This window comes from Oncorhynchus tshawytscha, linkage group LG31, assembly GCF_018296145.1.
Source record: "Oncorhynchus tshawytscha isolate Ot180627B linkage group LG31, Otsh_v2.0, whole genome shotgun sequence".
NCBI classification, from domain to species: Eukaryota; Metazoa; Chordata; class Actinopteri; order Salmoniformes; family Salmonidae; genus Oncorhynchus; species Oncorhynchus tshawytscha.
In genome coordinates, this window is record NC_056459.1 from 1532910 (window position 1) to 1549208 (window position 16299).

The window sequence follows — 16299 nt, forward strand, 5'->3', positions numbered from 1 at the left end:
ATAAGATATGCATATTATTAGTACATTTGGATAGAAAACACTCTGAAGTTTCTAAAACTGTTTGAATCATGTCTGTGAGTATAACAGAACTTATGTAGCAGGCAAAACACAGAGGACAAGCCATTCAAAACATTTTTTGAGGTCACTAAGGTTTCATTGGGAAACCAGATTTCTAAGGGACTTATTTGCAGTTCCTACCGCTTCCACTGGATGTCACCAGTCTTTAGAAATTGGTTGAGGTTATTCCTTTTTGTAATGAAGAAGTACGGCCATCTTGAACAAGTGTGACGTCGTGTGTACTGTTTGATAGTTGCGCAAGACCAGAAAGCATGCTTAAGTTCATCCCTTCTTCAATTTAATTGATTATTTACGTTTAAAAATACCTAAAGTTGTATTACAAAAGTATTTTGAAATGTTTTGGCAAGGTTTACAGGTAACTTTTGAGATCTTTTGTAGTGACGTTGGTCAAGTTGGAACCAGTGTTTTGCTGGATCAAACGCGCCAAATACATGGACATTTTGGATATATATGGACGGAATTAATCAAATCAAATGTATTTATATAGCCCTTTTGTTGATATATTTTGTTGACAGCTGATATCTGCAAGTGCTGTACAGAAACCCAGCCTAAAACAGCAAGCAATGCAGGTGTAGAAGCACGGTGGCTAGGAAAAACTCCCTAGAAAGACCAAAACATAGGAAGAAACCTAGAGAGGAACCAGGCTATGAGGGGTGGCCAGTCCTCTTCTGGCTGTGCCAGGTGGAGATTATAACAGAACATGGCCAAGATGTTCAAATGTTCATAAATGACCAGCATGGTCAAATAATTATAATCACAGTAGGTGTCGAGGGTGCAGCAAGTCAGCACCTCAAGAGTAAATGTCAGTTGGCTTTTCATTGCCGATCATTAAGAGTATGTCTACCACTCCTGCTGTCTCTAGAGAGCTGAAAACAGCAGTTCTGGGACAGGTAGCACATCTGGTGAACAGATCAGGATTCCATAGCCACAGGCAGAACAGTTGAAACTGCAGCAGCAGCACGGCCAGGTGGACTGGGGACAGCAAGGAGTCATCATGCCAGGTAGTCCTGAGTCATGGTCCTAGGACTCAGTTCCTCCGAGAGAGAAAGAAAGAGAGAAAGAGAGATTTAGAGAGAGCATACTTAAATTCACATAGGAAACCGGATAAGACAGGAGAAGTACTCCAGATATAACAAACTGACCCTAGCCCCCCTGAGACAGGAGGGGTCAGGAGACACTGTGGCCCCATCTGATGATACCCCCGGACAGAGCCAAACAGGAAGGATATAACCCCACCCACTTTGCCAAAGCACAGCCCCCACACCACTAGAGGGATATATTCAACCACCAACTTACCATCCTGAGATAAGGCCGAGTATAGCCCACAAAGATCTCCGCCACTGCACAACCCAAGGGGGGGGCGCCAACCCAGACAGGAAGATCACATCAGTGACTCAACCCACTCAAGTGACGCACCCCTCCTAGGGAGGGCATTAAAGAGCACCAGTAAGCCAGTGACTCAGCCCCTGTAATAGGGTTAGAGGCAGAGAATCCCAGTGGAAAGAGGGGAACCGGCCAGGCAGAGACAGCAAGGGCGGTTCGTTGCTCCAGAGCCTTTCCGTTCACCTTCACACTCCTGGGCCAGACTACACTCAATCATATGACCCACTGAAGAGATGAGTCTTCAGTAAAGACTTAAAGGTTGAGGCCAAGTCTGCGTCTCTCACATGGGTAGGCAGACCATTCCATAAAAATGGAGCTCTATAGGAGAAAGCCCTGCTTTCAGCTGTTTGCTTAGAAATTCTAGGGACAATTAGGAGGCCTGCGTCTTGTGACCGTAGCGTACGTGTAGGAATGTACAGCGGGACCAAATCAGAGTTATAGGTAGGAGCAAGCCCATGTAATGCTTTGTAGGTTAGCAGTAAAACCTTGAAATCAGCCCTTGCCTTGACAAGAAGCCATTGTAGGGAGGCTAGCACTGGAGTAATATGATAATTTATTTTGGTTCTAGTCAGGATTCTAGCAGCCGTATTTAGCACTAACTGAAGTTCATTTTGTGCTTTATCTGGGTAGCTGGAAAGTAGAGTATTGCAGTAGTCTAACTTAGAAGTAACAAAAGCATGGATTAATTTTTCTGCAACATTTTTGGACAGAAAGTTTCTGATTTTTGCAATGTTACGTAGATGGAAAACAACTGTCCTTGAAACATTCTTGATATGTTCGTAAAAAGAGAGATCAGTGTCCAGAGTAACGCTGAGGTCCTTCACAGTTTTATTTGAGACGACTGTACAGCCATTAAGATTAATTGTCAGATTCAACAGAAGATCTCTTTGTTTCTTGGGACCTAGAACAAGCATCTCTGTTTTGTCCGAGTCTAAAAGTAGAACGTTTGGGCCATCCACTTCCTTATGTCTGAAACACAGGCTTCTAGCGAGGGCGATTTTGGGGCTTCACCATGTTTCATTGAAATGTACAGCTGTGTGTCATCCGCATAGCAGTGAAAGTTAACATTATGTTTTCGAATCCCCAAGAGGTAAAATATATAGTGAAAACAATAGTGGTCCTAAAACGGAACCTTGAGGAACACCGAAATTTACAGTTGACTTGTCGGAGGACAAACCATTCACAGAGACAAACTGATATCTTTCCGACAGATAAGATCTAAACCAGGCCAGAACTTGTCCGTGTAGACCAATTTGGGTTTCCAATCTCTCCAAAATAATGTGGTGATCGATGATATCAAAAGCAGCACTAAGGTCTAGGAGCACGAGAACAGATGCAGACCCTCGGTCTGATGCCATTAAAAGGTAATTTACCACCTTCACAAGTGCAGTCTCAGTGCTATGGTGGGGTCGAAAACCAGACTGAAGCATTTCGTATACATTGTTTGTCTTCAGGAAGGCAGTGAGTTGCTGCGCAACAGGTTTTTCTAAATATTTGAGAGGAATGGAAGATTCGATTTAGGCCGATAGTTTTTTATATTGTCTGGGTCAAGGTTTGGCTTTTTCAAGAGAGGCTTTATTACTGCAACTTTTAGTGTGGTTGGTACACATCCGGTGGATAGAGAGCCGTTTATTATGTTCAACATAGGAGGGCCAAGCACAGGAAGCAGCTCTTTCAGTAGTTTAGTTGGAATAGGGTCCAGTATGCAGCTTGAAGGTTTAGAGGCCATGATTATTTTCATCATTGTCTCAAGTGATATAGTACTAAAATACTTGAGTGTCTCTCTTGATCCTAGGTCCTGGCAGAGTTGTGCAGACTCAGGACAACTGGGCTTTGAAGGAATACGCAGATTTAAAGAGGAGTCCGTAATTTGCTTTCTAATAATCATGATCTTTTCCTCAAAGAAGTTCATGAATTTATTACTGCTGAAGTGAAAGCCATCCTCACTTGGGGAATGCTGCTTTTTAGTTAGCTTTGCGACAGTATCGAAAATACGTTTTGGATTGTCCTTATTTTCCTCAATGAAGTTGGAAAAATAGGATGATCGAGCAGCAGTAAGAGCTCTTCGATACTGCACGGTACTGTCTTTCCAAGTTAGTCGGAAGACTTCCAGTTCGGTGTGGCGCCATTTCCGTTCCAATTTTCTGGAAGCTTGCATCAGAGCTCGGGTATTTTCTGTATACCAGGGAGCTAGTTTCTTATGAGAAATGGTTTTAGTTTTTAGGGATACAACTGCATCTAGGGTATTGCGCAAGGTTAAATTGAGTTCCTCAGTTAGGTGGTTAACTGATTTTTGTCCTCTGACGTCCTTGGGTAGGCAGAGGGAGTCTGGAATGGCATCAAGGAATCTTTGTGTTGTCTGTGAATTTATAGCACGACTTTTGATGCTCCTTGGTTGGGGTCTGAGCAGATTATTTGTTGCAATTGCAAACATAATAAAATGGTGGTCCGATAGTCCAGGATTATGAGGAAAAAGATAAGATCCACAACATTTACTCCATTGGGCAAAACTAGGTCCAGAGACATGTTGGACAAAACCCACCGAGTAGATGATGTCTCTGAAAGCCTTTTGGAGTGGGTCTGTGGACTTTTCCATGTGAATATTAAAGTCACCAAAAAATTTGAATATTATCTGCTATGACTACAATGTCCAATAGGAATTTAGGGAACTCAATGTGGAAGGCTGTATATGGCCCAGGAGGCCTGAAAACAGTAGCTATAAAAAGTGATTGAGTAGGCTGCATAGATTTCATGACTAGAAGCTCAAAAGACAAAAACATATTTTTTTTGTGTAAATTGAAATTTGCTATCGTAAATGTTAGCAACACCTCCGCCTTTGCGGAATGCATGGGGGATATGGTCACTAGTGTAACCAGGAGGTGAGGCATCATTTAACACAGTAAATTCATTAGGCTTAACCTCTAATGACTCCCCATCCCGCATGAGGGAGCGTAATCATCGACTGACACTAATTAGCATAACGCAACGGACATAAATATTCCTAATCACAAGTTAAATATATTGAGACACAGCTTAGCCTTTTGTTAATCACCCTGTCATCTCAGATTTTCAAAATATGCTTTACAGCCAAAGCTAGACAAGCATTTGTGTAAGTTTATCGATAGCCTAGCATTGCATTTTGTCCAGCTAGCAGCAGATAACTTGGTCACGGAAATCAGAAAAGCAATCAAATTAAATCGTTTACCTTTGATGAGCTTCGGATGTTTTCACTCACGAGACTCCCAGTTAGATAGCCAATGTTCCTTTTTTCCAAAAATATTATTTTTGTAGGCGAAATAGCTCCGTTTGTTCTTCATGTTTGGCTGAGAAATTGCCCGGAAATTTCAGTCATGAAATAGCCGAAAAATATTCCAAATTAGCTCCATAATATCAACAGAAACATGGCAAACGCTGTTTATAATCAATCCTCAAGGTGTTTGTCAAATATCTACTCAATAATATATCCACTGGTATCCATTGGTTTTTCAGTAGGACCGATAATGGCTACCTCTGTATTTTACTCGAGAATCACTCCGGGAGCCATCAGGTGACCAGTTGCGCAATGTAACCGCTTACGGGTGTTCTTCAACATAAATGCGTAAAACTACATCACAATGCTGTAGACACCTTGGGGAATACAGAGAAAAAGTAATCTGGTTGATAGCCCATTCACTGCTCAATAGGGACGCATTGAAACGCAGAGCTTTCAAAACACGAGGCACTTCCGGATTGGATTTCTCTCAGGCTTTCACCTTCAATATCAGTTCTGTTATACTCACAGACAATATTTTTACAGTTTTGGAAACTTTAGAGTGTTTTCTATCCTAAGCTGTCAATTATATGCATATTCTAGCATCTTGTCCTGACAAAATATGCCGTTTACTACGGGAACGTTATTTTTCCAAAAATGAAAATACTGCCCCTTTTAAGCCATGTTTCAGTCAGGCCAATCACATCAAGATTATGATCAGTGATTAGTTCATTGACTATAACTGCCTTTGAAGTAAGGGATCTAACATTAAGTAGCCATATTTTGAGATGTGAGTTATCACGATCTCTTTCAATAATGGCAGGAATGGAGGAGGTCTTTATCCTAGTGAGATTGCTAAGGCGAACACCGCCATGTTTAGTTTTGCCCAACCCAGGTCGAGGCACAGACACAGTCTCAATAGGGATAGCTGAGCTGACTACACTGACTGTGCTAGTGACAGACTCCACTAAGCTGGTAGGCTGGCTAACAGCCTGCTGCCTGGCCTGCACCCTATTTCATTGTGGAGCTAGAGGAGTTAGAGCCCTGTCTATGTTGGTATATAAGATGAGTGCACCCCTCCAGCTAGGATGGAGTCCATCACTCCATAGCAGGCCAGGCTTGGTCCTGTTTGTGGGTGAGTCCCAGAAAGAGGGCCAATTATCTACAAATTCTATCTTTTGGGAGGGGCAGAAAACAGTTTTCAACCAGTGATTGAGTTGTGAGACTCTGCTGTAGAGCTCCATCACTCCCCCTAACTGGGAGGGGCCAGAGACAATTACTCGATGCCGACACATCTTTCTAGCTGATTTACACGCTGAAGCTATGTTGCGCTTGGTGACCTCTGACTGTTTCATCCTAACATCGTTGGTGCCGACGTGGATAATTATATCTCTATACTCTCTGCACTCCCAGTTTTATCTTTAGCCAGCACCATCTTCAGATTAGCCTTAAAGTCGGTAGCCCTGCCCCCTGGTAAAACAGTGTATGATCGCTGGATGATTCGTTTTAAGTCTAATACTGTGGGTAATGGAGTTGCCAATGACTAGGGTTTTCAATTTGTCAGAGCTAATGGTGGGAAGCTTCAGCGTCTCAGACCCCGTAACGGGACGAGTAGAGACAAGAGAAGGCTCGGCCTCAGACTCCGATTCGCTGCTTAATAGGGAAAACCGGTTGAATGTTTCTGTCGGCTGAATGAGAAACACCGGTTGAGCATTCCTACAGCATTTCCCTCCAGAAACCATGAGAAAGTTGTCCGGCTGTGGGGACCGTACAAGCGGATTTATACTATCTGTACTTACTGGTGGCACAGACGCTGTTTCATCCTTTCCTACACTGAAATGACCCTTGCCTAACGATTGCGTCTGAAGCTGGGATTGCAGCACAGTTATCCTCGCCGTAAGGCGATCATTCTCTTGTATATTATGAGTACAGCAACTGCAATTAGAAGGCATCATGTTAATGTTACTACTTAGCTTCGGCTGTTGGAGGTCCTGACGAACCACGTCCAGATAAAGAGTCTGGAGTGAAAAAGTTGAATGAAAAAAAGTTGACGGAGGGAAAAAACAAAAATATAAACGGTAATTAACAAGTAAAAACCATAAAGTTGTCAGGTAGCAAAGTAAGGTTGGCAACTAGACGCACAAAATGCACAGCAACACGTAAACACGTCTGCAAGTTGTGATCGAACAAAAGGACCATTTGTGATGTTTATGGGACATATTGGAGTACCAACAAAAGAAACTCGTCAAAGGTAAGGCATGATTTATATTTTATTTCTGCGTTTTGTGTCGCACCTGCAGAGTTGAAATATGCTACTCTCTCATTGTTTACTGTTGTGCTATCATCAGATAATAGCACCTTATGCTTTCGCCGAAAAGCCTTTTTGAAATCTGACATTTTGGCTGTATTCACAATGAGTGTAGCTTTAATTTGGTATCTTACATGTGTGATTTAATGAAAGTTTTATTTGTATAGTATTTTATTTGAATTTGGCGCTCTGCATTTTCCCTGGCAATTGGCCAGGTGGGACGATTGCGTCCCACCTATCCAAGAGAGGTTAAATGTGATAGTTCGTGCTTTCAGTTTTGCGTGAATGCTTCTATCTATCTACGGTTTCTGGTTTGGGTAGGTTTTAATTGTCACACATCCTGATAAATTCAGTCACCGTATCAGTATATGCGTCAATGTTATTCTCAGAGGCTACCCGGAACATATCCCAGTTTGCGTGATCAAAACAATCTTGAAGCGTGGATTCCGATTGGTCAGACCAGCGTTGAATAGTCCTTAGCATGGGTACTTCGTGTTTGAGTTTCTGCCTATAGGAAGGGAGGAGCAAAATTGAGTTTTGATCAGATTTGCCAAAAGGAGGGCGGGATAGGGACTTGTAGGCATCTGGAGTAGCAGTAGTCGAGTGTTTTAGCAGAGCGAGTACTACAGTCAATGTGTTGATAGAATTTCGCCATTCTTTTCCTCAAATTTGCTTTGTTAAAATCCCCAGCAACGATAAATGAAGCCTCAGGATATGTGGTTTCCAGTTTGCATAAAGTCCAGTGAAGCTCTTTGAGGGCTGTCGAAGTATCGGCTTGAAGAGGGAAATATACACGGCTGTGACTATAACTGAAGAGAATTCTCTTGGGAGGGAATATGGTCCGTATTTGATATCCAATAATTCTTCCCGGCTGTATGTAATAACACAAAACATGTCTGGGCTAATAAAGTAAGAAATAACACATAAAAACTAAATACTAAAAAGTACTATGTGATGAGAAAGATACCTGATTAACCCAGGTTTTATTGAGCTTGAGATGCTCACTACCTGGCAGGTGCATCTCTTGTAATTTAATTTAATTTTACTAGGCAAGTTGGTTAAGAACAAATTATTGTTTTCAATGACAGCCTTGGAACAGTGGGTTAAGGGGCAGAATGACAGATTAGTACCTTGTCAGTGGGTTTTGGGTAAACTTCTCCTTTAAGTTAAGACACCGTGGAGCCAGCATGAGATCTGGCTCAGAAAATGTACCTCAATGCAAGGATGAGAAATGTGTTGTCCTCCGAATTGTCCCATTATCCCACAGTGACGTATCCCATCCCTTCATTGAGGTACGTTTTCTGACCCATATCTTGTGCCGGCTCCACGGTGTTTTAATGTAACCAAAATTGCATTCCGACCCCAGTGCAGGTAGGTGTGAACAAGTGTAATGGTAGGGTCTGTATTTTCTGGCAAAACCTGAATGGTAGCTCAGCGGGTAGGGTCTGGGATTTGGGATCAGGGCACATCGAATCCTGGCTATAGTTGAATTTTTTTTATTTAGTCCACACCAGTGTTGTTAAAAAGTATTATCTAGTGTATTCTATGATAATATTTTGTCTTCAGCATCCTAAATAATACCACTGATGCACAGTTTTTGTAATTTTTTATTTTACCTTTATTTAACTAGGCAAGTCAGTTAAGAACAAATTCTTATTTTCAATGACGGCCTAGGAACAGTGAGTTAACTGCCTGTTCAGGGGCAGAACGACAGCTCGGGGGTTTGAACTTGCAACCTTCCGGTTACTAGTCCAACGCTCTAACCACTAACCACTAGGCTACCCTGCCGTAATATTGAACCTGGAGGCAAAAAGGGTAAGTGCGAATCACACATTCTAACTAAATGTAGTTTACCTAATCACTAATCTGCATTATGTTAAAAACTCGGAGTAATGAGCAGTTTTCATTAAGGCACAATTTGGTGAAATCCCTAAAGGACTCAGAAAGCCTTGGTTTCCCATTACAATACATAGGTATGTACAATGAGTGTGCACCCTCCCTTGTCATCCGTGGTAGAACCATAAGTTCGCTAGTCAAGAGTTCCGCCTCACTTATTTTATCCCCAAAACTCACCGGCCATTAGGTGCCTGCCACTGGTTACAATAGAAACAAAAGGATATGGTAGCAAAAGCACGGTTAATACAGATGCCCAATCCCAAATCGACCCCTAAATGCACTTGTGAACTGAGAGGATTTGATTGGTATAAGCAACGTGGTGAAACATACACCCAGCCTTTCAGAGGGCAAGGTGGTGTGATTACAATTTTGCTTACACAGTTGGAAAAATCGACTCAGATCTCCACAAGTGCATAGGGCATAGGGTTTAGGGGTCGATTTGGGATTTAGGCTTATGAATGTTTTAAAGATGCATCTTTCCTACAATGGCCGAAGATGTAACATACATTTCCCAAAACACCACACAGAGAAAATGTTCGCTAAGTATGTCATTGAGGCATGTGTCCATATTGATAAAATCGAAAGGAAGGCATCGCTGCTCTTGGATCAGATTTATCCATTCAAATCTTATCTTAACATTAGAAATATTCCACAATACTGTTGATGGATCAGCTTCTAGAAAGATATAATAACTTAATGACTGCAAATATTGAGGTGGCTTATTCTAATGCTTACCCTATAATAATGTACTAAATCAAGATTTGCCACATCATTACACACGTTGTTACACATCATGGAATATATTGAGGCAAATATTCCCGACAGTGGCCTATTTTAGCAAAATACAACTCAATTGAAGGAACAATTTATTTAAATATTGAATTACAGTATATAGACCTATGTAACCTATACTGTAGGCTATTTATCTTTTAATGCAGTCATTTGATTTTTTATTTCAAGCATATTTTCATCATTTGCTTGTTCGTAACAATTGCAAAGACATTGGAAACTTTGCATTTGTAGTCAAATTCGTTGTGAATTTATTGAAAAATAGCAAGCGTTTTCAAGTGCAATTATTATTTTATTTTTTATTAACCCCTTCACCACCCTCTTCGGGGGACAAATATATATTTTTACAGCTTTTTTTCTACATGTACATACATTGTACATATACATTTTGCATACACATTTTACATGGTACTTTTATATAAAATAGTCACATAACAATAATACATTACCAAACATAAGCTTATTAATCCCACTCTCAGCCCATCCCACATGTCACCATATACCACCCTCGTTTAGTTTCCGCATCCACAGATTGTGAGCTAGAGATGAAAACCTTTCCTATGATTATTATTATATTATTTATTGACTGACTATGGCTTTCCAAATCACCCAACACTGCTATTTGTCAGGTTAATTTTAAGTGCATGTTGTGATTTTTTTTTAACCATTCCTGAAACTGTGACCAGAATAAAGCTACACAGGGGCAATACCAAAATAAATTATCTATTGATTCTGTCTCTTCGCAGCAAAATCTACAGAGCTGAGATTGTTGTATGCCCCATATACAGTGGGGGGAACAAGTATTTGATACACTGCCGATTTTGCAGGTTTTCCTACTTACAAAGCATGTAGAGGTCTGTAATTTTTATAATATCACTAATAAATATAATTTAAAAAAATTATTAATCAGTATATTTGAGTTTAACCATAACATTTGTTGTAATATTTGTTCTATCTTTTCTGGAGGATAAAACTGAAATTGTAAGCAGCTTTGTATGGTTAATTAAGAAAGTGCGATATTTAAACGAAATTGAATTTTCAATTAGTCGGAAATGAGAAGTTGTAATCTGTACGAAGGCAAAAAAGGCATTTTTTTTTACCTTTCTTAATAATCTACTGGGGAACCATTTTGTGTTTAAGTATAACTTATGTATGAGTGAAGCTTTTAGTTTAGAGGTTTAAAAGCTTTAATATTTAATCATTTTAGCCCCCCAAAATCACATTCATTATATCAATAGGCATGTTTAATTTTGTCTGGTTTAGCATTACAAATAAAATGAAATATTTTTTGCTCATATGATTTTTTTAAACGAGTTATGTGGAGAAGGCAGTGCCATTAGTAAGTTAGTAAACTGTGATAGGACCAAAGAGTTAATCAATATGATTTTTTCCCACAAATAGACAAGTATTTATCTCTCCATGGTTGCAGAATCATATCTATTTTTGCTAACTTTCTATTGAAATGAATTGTGGTAAATTAATGTAATGTTTTTTATATATTTTTTGAGATGTGAATACCAAGTATGTCTACTTCACCATCCGCCCATTTTATTGGTAAACTACAAGGTAGTGTAAACACTGTATTTTGTAACGATCCAATACGTAATATGGTACACTTTTTGGAATTTGGTTTTAATCTAGAGAGCCTAGAAAAGTGATCAAGATCTTCAATGAAACTGTGCAGGGATATAGAAAAAACTAGAGTAATTGGCATACATTGAAACTTTTGTTTTATCCCCTGGATTTCTAACCACTTGATGTTCTTGTTGCATCTCATTTTAATAGCTAGCATTTCAATGGCCATAATAAATAGATATGGAGACAAAGGACAGCCTTGTTTTACTCCTATTAAACGCTTAATACTTTCTGAGAAGTAACCATTATTTACTATTTGACGTCTGGGGTTACTGTACATAACTTTAACCCATTGTATAAGCGATTCACCAAAATTAAAGTAATCCAGGCATTTGCATGTAAATTCTAGTTGTAATTTATTAAACGCCTTTTCAAAATCTGCTATGAAGACCAGGCCTGGTATCTTCGGTGTTTCATATATTATCTCCAATAAAGTGCAACTTTATTAAACAATGCTTTTTGGAAACAGCTTGGAGATTTAACAATGCTCCCACGAGGGTTCAAATGATGAACTTAGACTTAAGATGCTTTTGGGAAACTGGGCCCTGGTACTTTTTCAAGTCTGCCCTCCAGTGGCCAGCAAATTACGAACAGTGAATATGTATGTTTCTTCTCTTCCAGACGGGACAGTGTGCCCTCTGTCTGCCTGGACATGCATGAGCAGGACCTGAAGATGAGGGAGTCAGAGGACTTTGACGCACACCATCTACTGCAGCAGCACTTGTACAAAGGCAGGAAACAGGTATTGCTTAGTCAAAGACAATTAGATCCTCAAAAATCCCAGGGGCGCTAAAAAACACTATTTTTGACCCTCTTCTCTTGCTCTCATTCCATCACCTAACAGCACAGACACAGGTACAGTCGGAAGCACCTCGAAGTCAACAAAGACGAGCATGAGGTGCAAGAGATCTTCCAGAGAACCATGAGGAGCCGTCTAGAGTCATTCAAGTCAGCCAAAATGGGTGTCGCCCCACCCAAGAAGATAAGCAAGCATTTAAAGAAAGACCAGCCACAAAAGGTCAGGGAAGCCTACACTTTTTCCTCCTTCCCCCTTGTCTTCATAACCATCCTCTTGGAGGCAATGTGATAATATGTATGTTTGACTTTGTCATTTTTAGATGCCAAATGGAAAATCTGCAGATAACAGTAAAAGCCATGCTTATGGGGATGAAGGTACTTTGCTCTTTGCTTTTCACTTCTCTTTTGCATTATATGAGAAGGTTGAGGTCGAGGGTCGTTCTTAATCTACGGTGGTGTTTTTTGGGGGGGTACCTATTCTAAATCAACTAAAACGGCAGCTTAATGCCTTTTAATAATTTGCACCATTATGATAACATTTTGCCACCAGTAGGAGTAGTAAACACCAATGACACGTTTTAGGTATTTGAGGGTTTTCATAAATGGATGGCACATATTCTCAAGTAATAATTTACTAAAATGAAATGGATAACCATTTTGCATAAAATGTAATTTCCCTTATTTTAAATTGAGTAACACCAATGAGACTTTGTATTTATGTAAAATGATTGCTTCTGTCCCTCTCTTGCCTCAACCTGGGCTCGAGCCAAGCAAGGGAAACAACTACTTTGTCTCGAGTGACGTCACCAATTGAAACGCCACTAGCTAACTAGCTAGACATTTCACAATGGTTAAATGTATCAATGGAATCCTCAATTTTATAACATATTAAATGGGTGTGATTAGCTAATACTTTTCTTTAATATAAGCCCCTCCCCTGATAACAGTTTGCCACTGGAGGGAATGCTCAAGGTCCTTGAATACAGTATCTTTGGAGTGATTTTCAAGCCAGTAACAGCAATGACATAAACATTTGTGACACATAGGAAGAGGACAAGGCTGCTTACATTTGCTTTCTGCCATTTTGGTTTAGATACCTGTGCATTAGTAAACAACATCATTTAATTGTTTTCTGATTGACTGTTTCTCTCTGCCTCCAGATTTGGAGTTTTCTGAAGGAGACAGTGCCTCTGGTTGCGAGGCTGCTGGCGGTTCATTCCCCATGAGAGCCTATAGAGGAGGTAAGAGAGTCTTCTTCACATCAACTCAAAATGAATTAAATCAACCAAGTTAAAACCTCTTACAGCTCCCCCCTACTTTGTGCAATTTCCGCCTAAAGACATACCCAAATCTAACAGCCTGTAGCTCAGGCACAGAACCAAGGATATGCATATTCTTGGTACCATTTGAAATAAAACACTCTGAAGTTTGTGTACATGTGAATTGAATATAACACAATAGATCTGGTTTAGATAAAACAATGAAAAAAAACATTGTTTTCTATTTTTATTTTTGTATCATCATCTTTAAAATGAACAAGATAAAACAAACATTCAGATAGGATGATGGGGATAATTTCAGTGAAAAATATAAGAGGGCAACAGTACAAAGTTTCAGAATGATAACTTCCAAAATGAGTGTGCTATACATGACATTTATCATGAAGTCACCCAGGTGTCCCACACAAGTAGCCCAAACGTACCCAAGTGGCCAAATTGGTGAAGGTATACATTTTGAAACAAACAACTATATACAAAATACCAAAATGGTATTCTAACACCCCCCAAAAAAATGGAGAAAAATAATGGAGAAAAAAATAATGGAAAAAAAAAATAATTATTGATTAAAAAAAAATATATATATATATATATATATATATACACATTTACAAAATAACATGGGTAACTATTTACACACTTTCAATATTTGGAAGACCCTCAGTCCTCTATCAAATCAAATCAATTTATATAGCCCCAGCCTAAAACTCCAAACAGCAAGCAATGCAGGTGTAGAAGCACGGTGTCTAGGAAAAACTCCCTAGAAAGGCAAAAACCTAGGAAGAAACCCAGAGAGGAACCAGTCTATGAGGGGTGGCCAGTCCTCTTCTGGCTGTGCCGGGTGGAGATCACAGTGGTTGTAGAGGGTGCAACAGGACAGCACCTCAAGAGTAAAAATGAACAGTTTAGGGTTCCATAGCCGCAGGCAGAACAGTTGAAACTGGAACAGCGGCAAGGCCAGGTGGACTGGGGACAGCAAGGAGTCATCATGCCAGGTAGTCCTGACGCATGGTCCTAGGGCTCAGGTCCTCCGAGAGAGAGAAAGAGAGAATTAGAGAGAGCATACTTAAATTCACACAGGACACCGGATAAGACTCCCATTCGGAGTCAGTGTCACTGTGAAAGAAAATGTTCAGTTAGAATAGTTTCACATATGAGCCCTGTATCAACAGGTATAATAAACAGATATATATAGAGAGTTGAAGGTTGAATATATTAGGTTGAATATATTATTATATTATTATTACCTGCTAGATCTACTGTCTCTTTTATATTGTGATATTTCAGCTAGATCTACTGTCTCTATTATATTATGACAGACCAGCTAGATCTACTGTCTTTATTATATTACAACAGACCAGCTGTATCTACTGTCTCCATTTCACTTTGGCCATTGATGTGGTCCTGTCCTCTCCTCAACAGCCTCAAATAGGCTATTTCATGTGGGTTGGGGTGGGGAGGCAGATACACGCATCTCACATTTCATGACATTACATGTTTATATATTGCTTCTAAAATAAAATAAAAATCACAAATAATATTTTATATTATTAATTTCAAACAAGGGCATTAGCATGATAAGAACTTACCAGTCCAAAACGATGTCCTCTCCCGTTCAAAAAATATTCCTCCACAATCGCTAAATGAAGCATCCTACAACAATCTCTGTCTCACCTTCCAAATCAATTTATTCTAAAATTGTGTGTTCATCTGTATATCTAGACTTAGATTTAGCTTTCCCTGACTTAGTCATCATAATGATTGATATATAAACAGCTGAATCTGCGTGTTTACCAAACAATGCAGTGTGTAATATGTGCTTCTCCTTCCGGTATGAAACTTCAATAGCGAATGACTCACTTTACGCCGGAGCTTACTACATGGGTTGGTCTTGCAACACATAAACATGGTGTATTGCCGTTTAGCTCAGCTCATTGGCTATCTACCCAGCTAGATTTCAAGACGATCAGTGGTCATTGGGTTAAAAGACAATCAATCAACGAAACAGCGGGCAAATCATTGGTGCACAATGATGTCATGACTTGCTGTCTTCAAATCGGTTTCTTTCAGTCAATACGTCCTGTGAAATGGCCCATCAGGTTTGATTGTGTTACTACAAACAAACTGTGTTACAAACAATGACCAGCTAGATCTACTGTCTGTATTATATTACAATGATGTCATGACTTGTTGTCTTCAAATCGGATTCTTTCAGTCAATACGTCCTGCCAAATGGCCCATCAGGTTTTATTGTGTTACAAACAGATTGTGTTACAAACAAACGAGTTGATTGCAGTGAAACCAAACATGACTGGAAAAGTCACGTTCTGTGTTGGTTATTTACCTGGAATGTGTCGTCGAAAATGGAATGAGACGGAATTCACGACACAAGCGGTTCACAAAATGTTTCGTGTTAGGCTATAAAAATGGATTTGATCAAACAAAAGATCATTCATTGTGTAACAATGAGCATTGGAATTACAAACAGACAAAGATCGTCAAAGTAAACGATTTATTTTAATGCAGTTTGTGATTATGTTACGCCTGTGCTGGTTAAAAAAATAATAATTATGGGGCTCTATGCTCAGATAATCGCATCGTATTCTTTCACAGTAAATCCTTTTTTAAATCTGACAACGCAGTTGGATTAGCAAGATTCTAGGCTTTCGATACATGTGAGACACTTGTATTTTCATGAATGTTTAATATGACTATTTATGTAGCGATCACCGTATGTTGTGGAATTTCATCCCGCTAGCGGGTTCCGTGCGCAGAGGGGTTAAACATGTCTAAATCAGACACTAAAACACTTCAGTCACGAAACAACAATAAACTCACCTCTTAAGAGACCTTTCAATCGATTAAATAGTTTCCAATTAATTTAA

At 39.6% G+C, this 16299-nt stretch overlaps 1 protein-coding gene across 1 annotated transcript in view; it reads left to right on the plus strand.

The window, feature by feature from the left end:
• Window positions 1–16299, plus strand: part of LOC112230021 (sodium/hydrogen exchanger 3) — a 73947-nt gene that overhangs the window by 56663 nt on the left and 985 nt on the right. The window contains exons 12-15 of the mRNA XM_024396240.2: window positions 11961–12081; window positions 12184–12357; window positions 12458–12512; window positions 13298–13378. Coding sequence (XP_024252008.1) covers window positions 11961–12081; window positions 12184–12357; window positions 12458–12512; window positions 13298–13378 — 431 coding nt within the window. The remainder of the gene's footprint in view (window positions 1–11960; window positions 12082–12183; window positions 12358–12457; window positions 12513–13297; window positions 13379–16299) is intronic.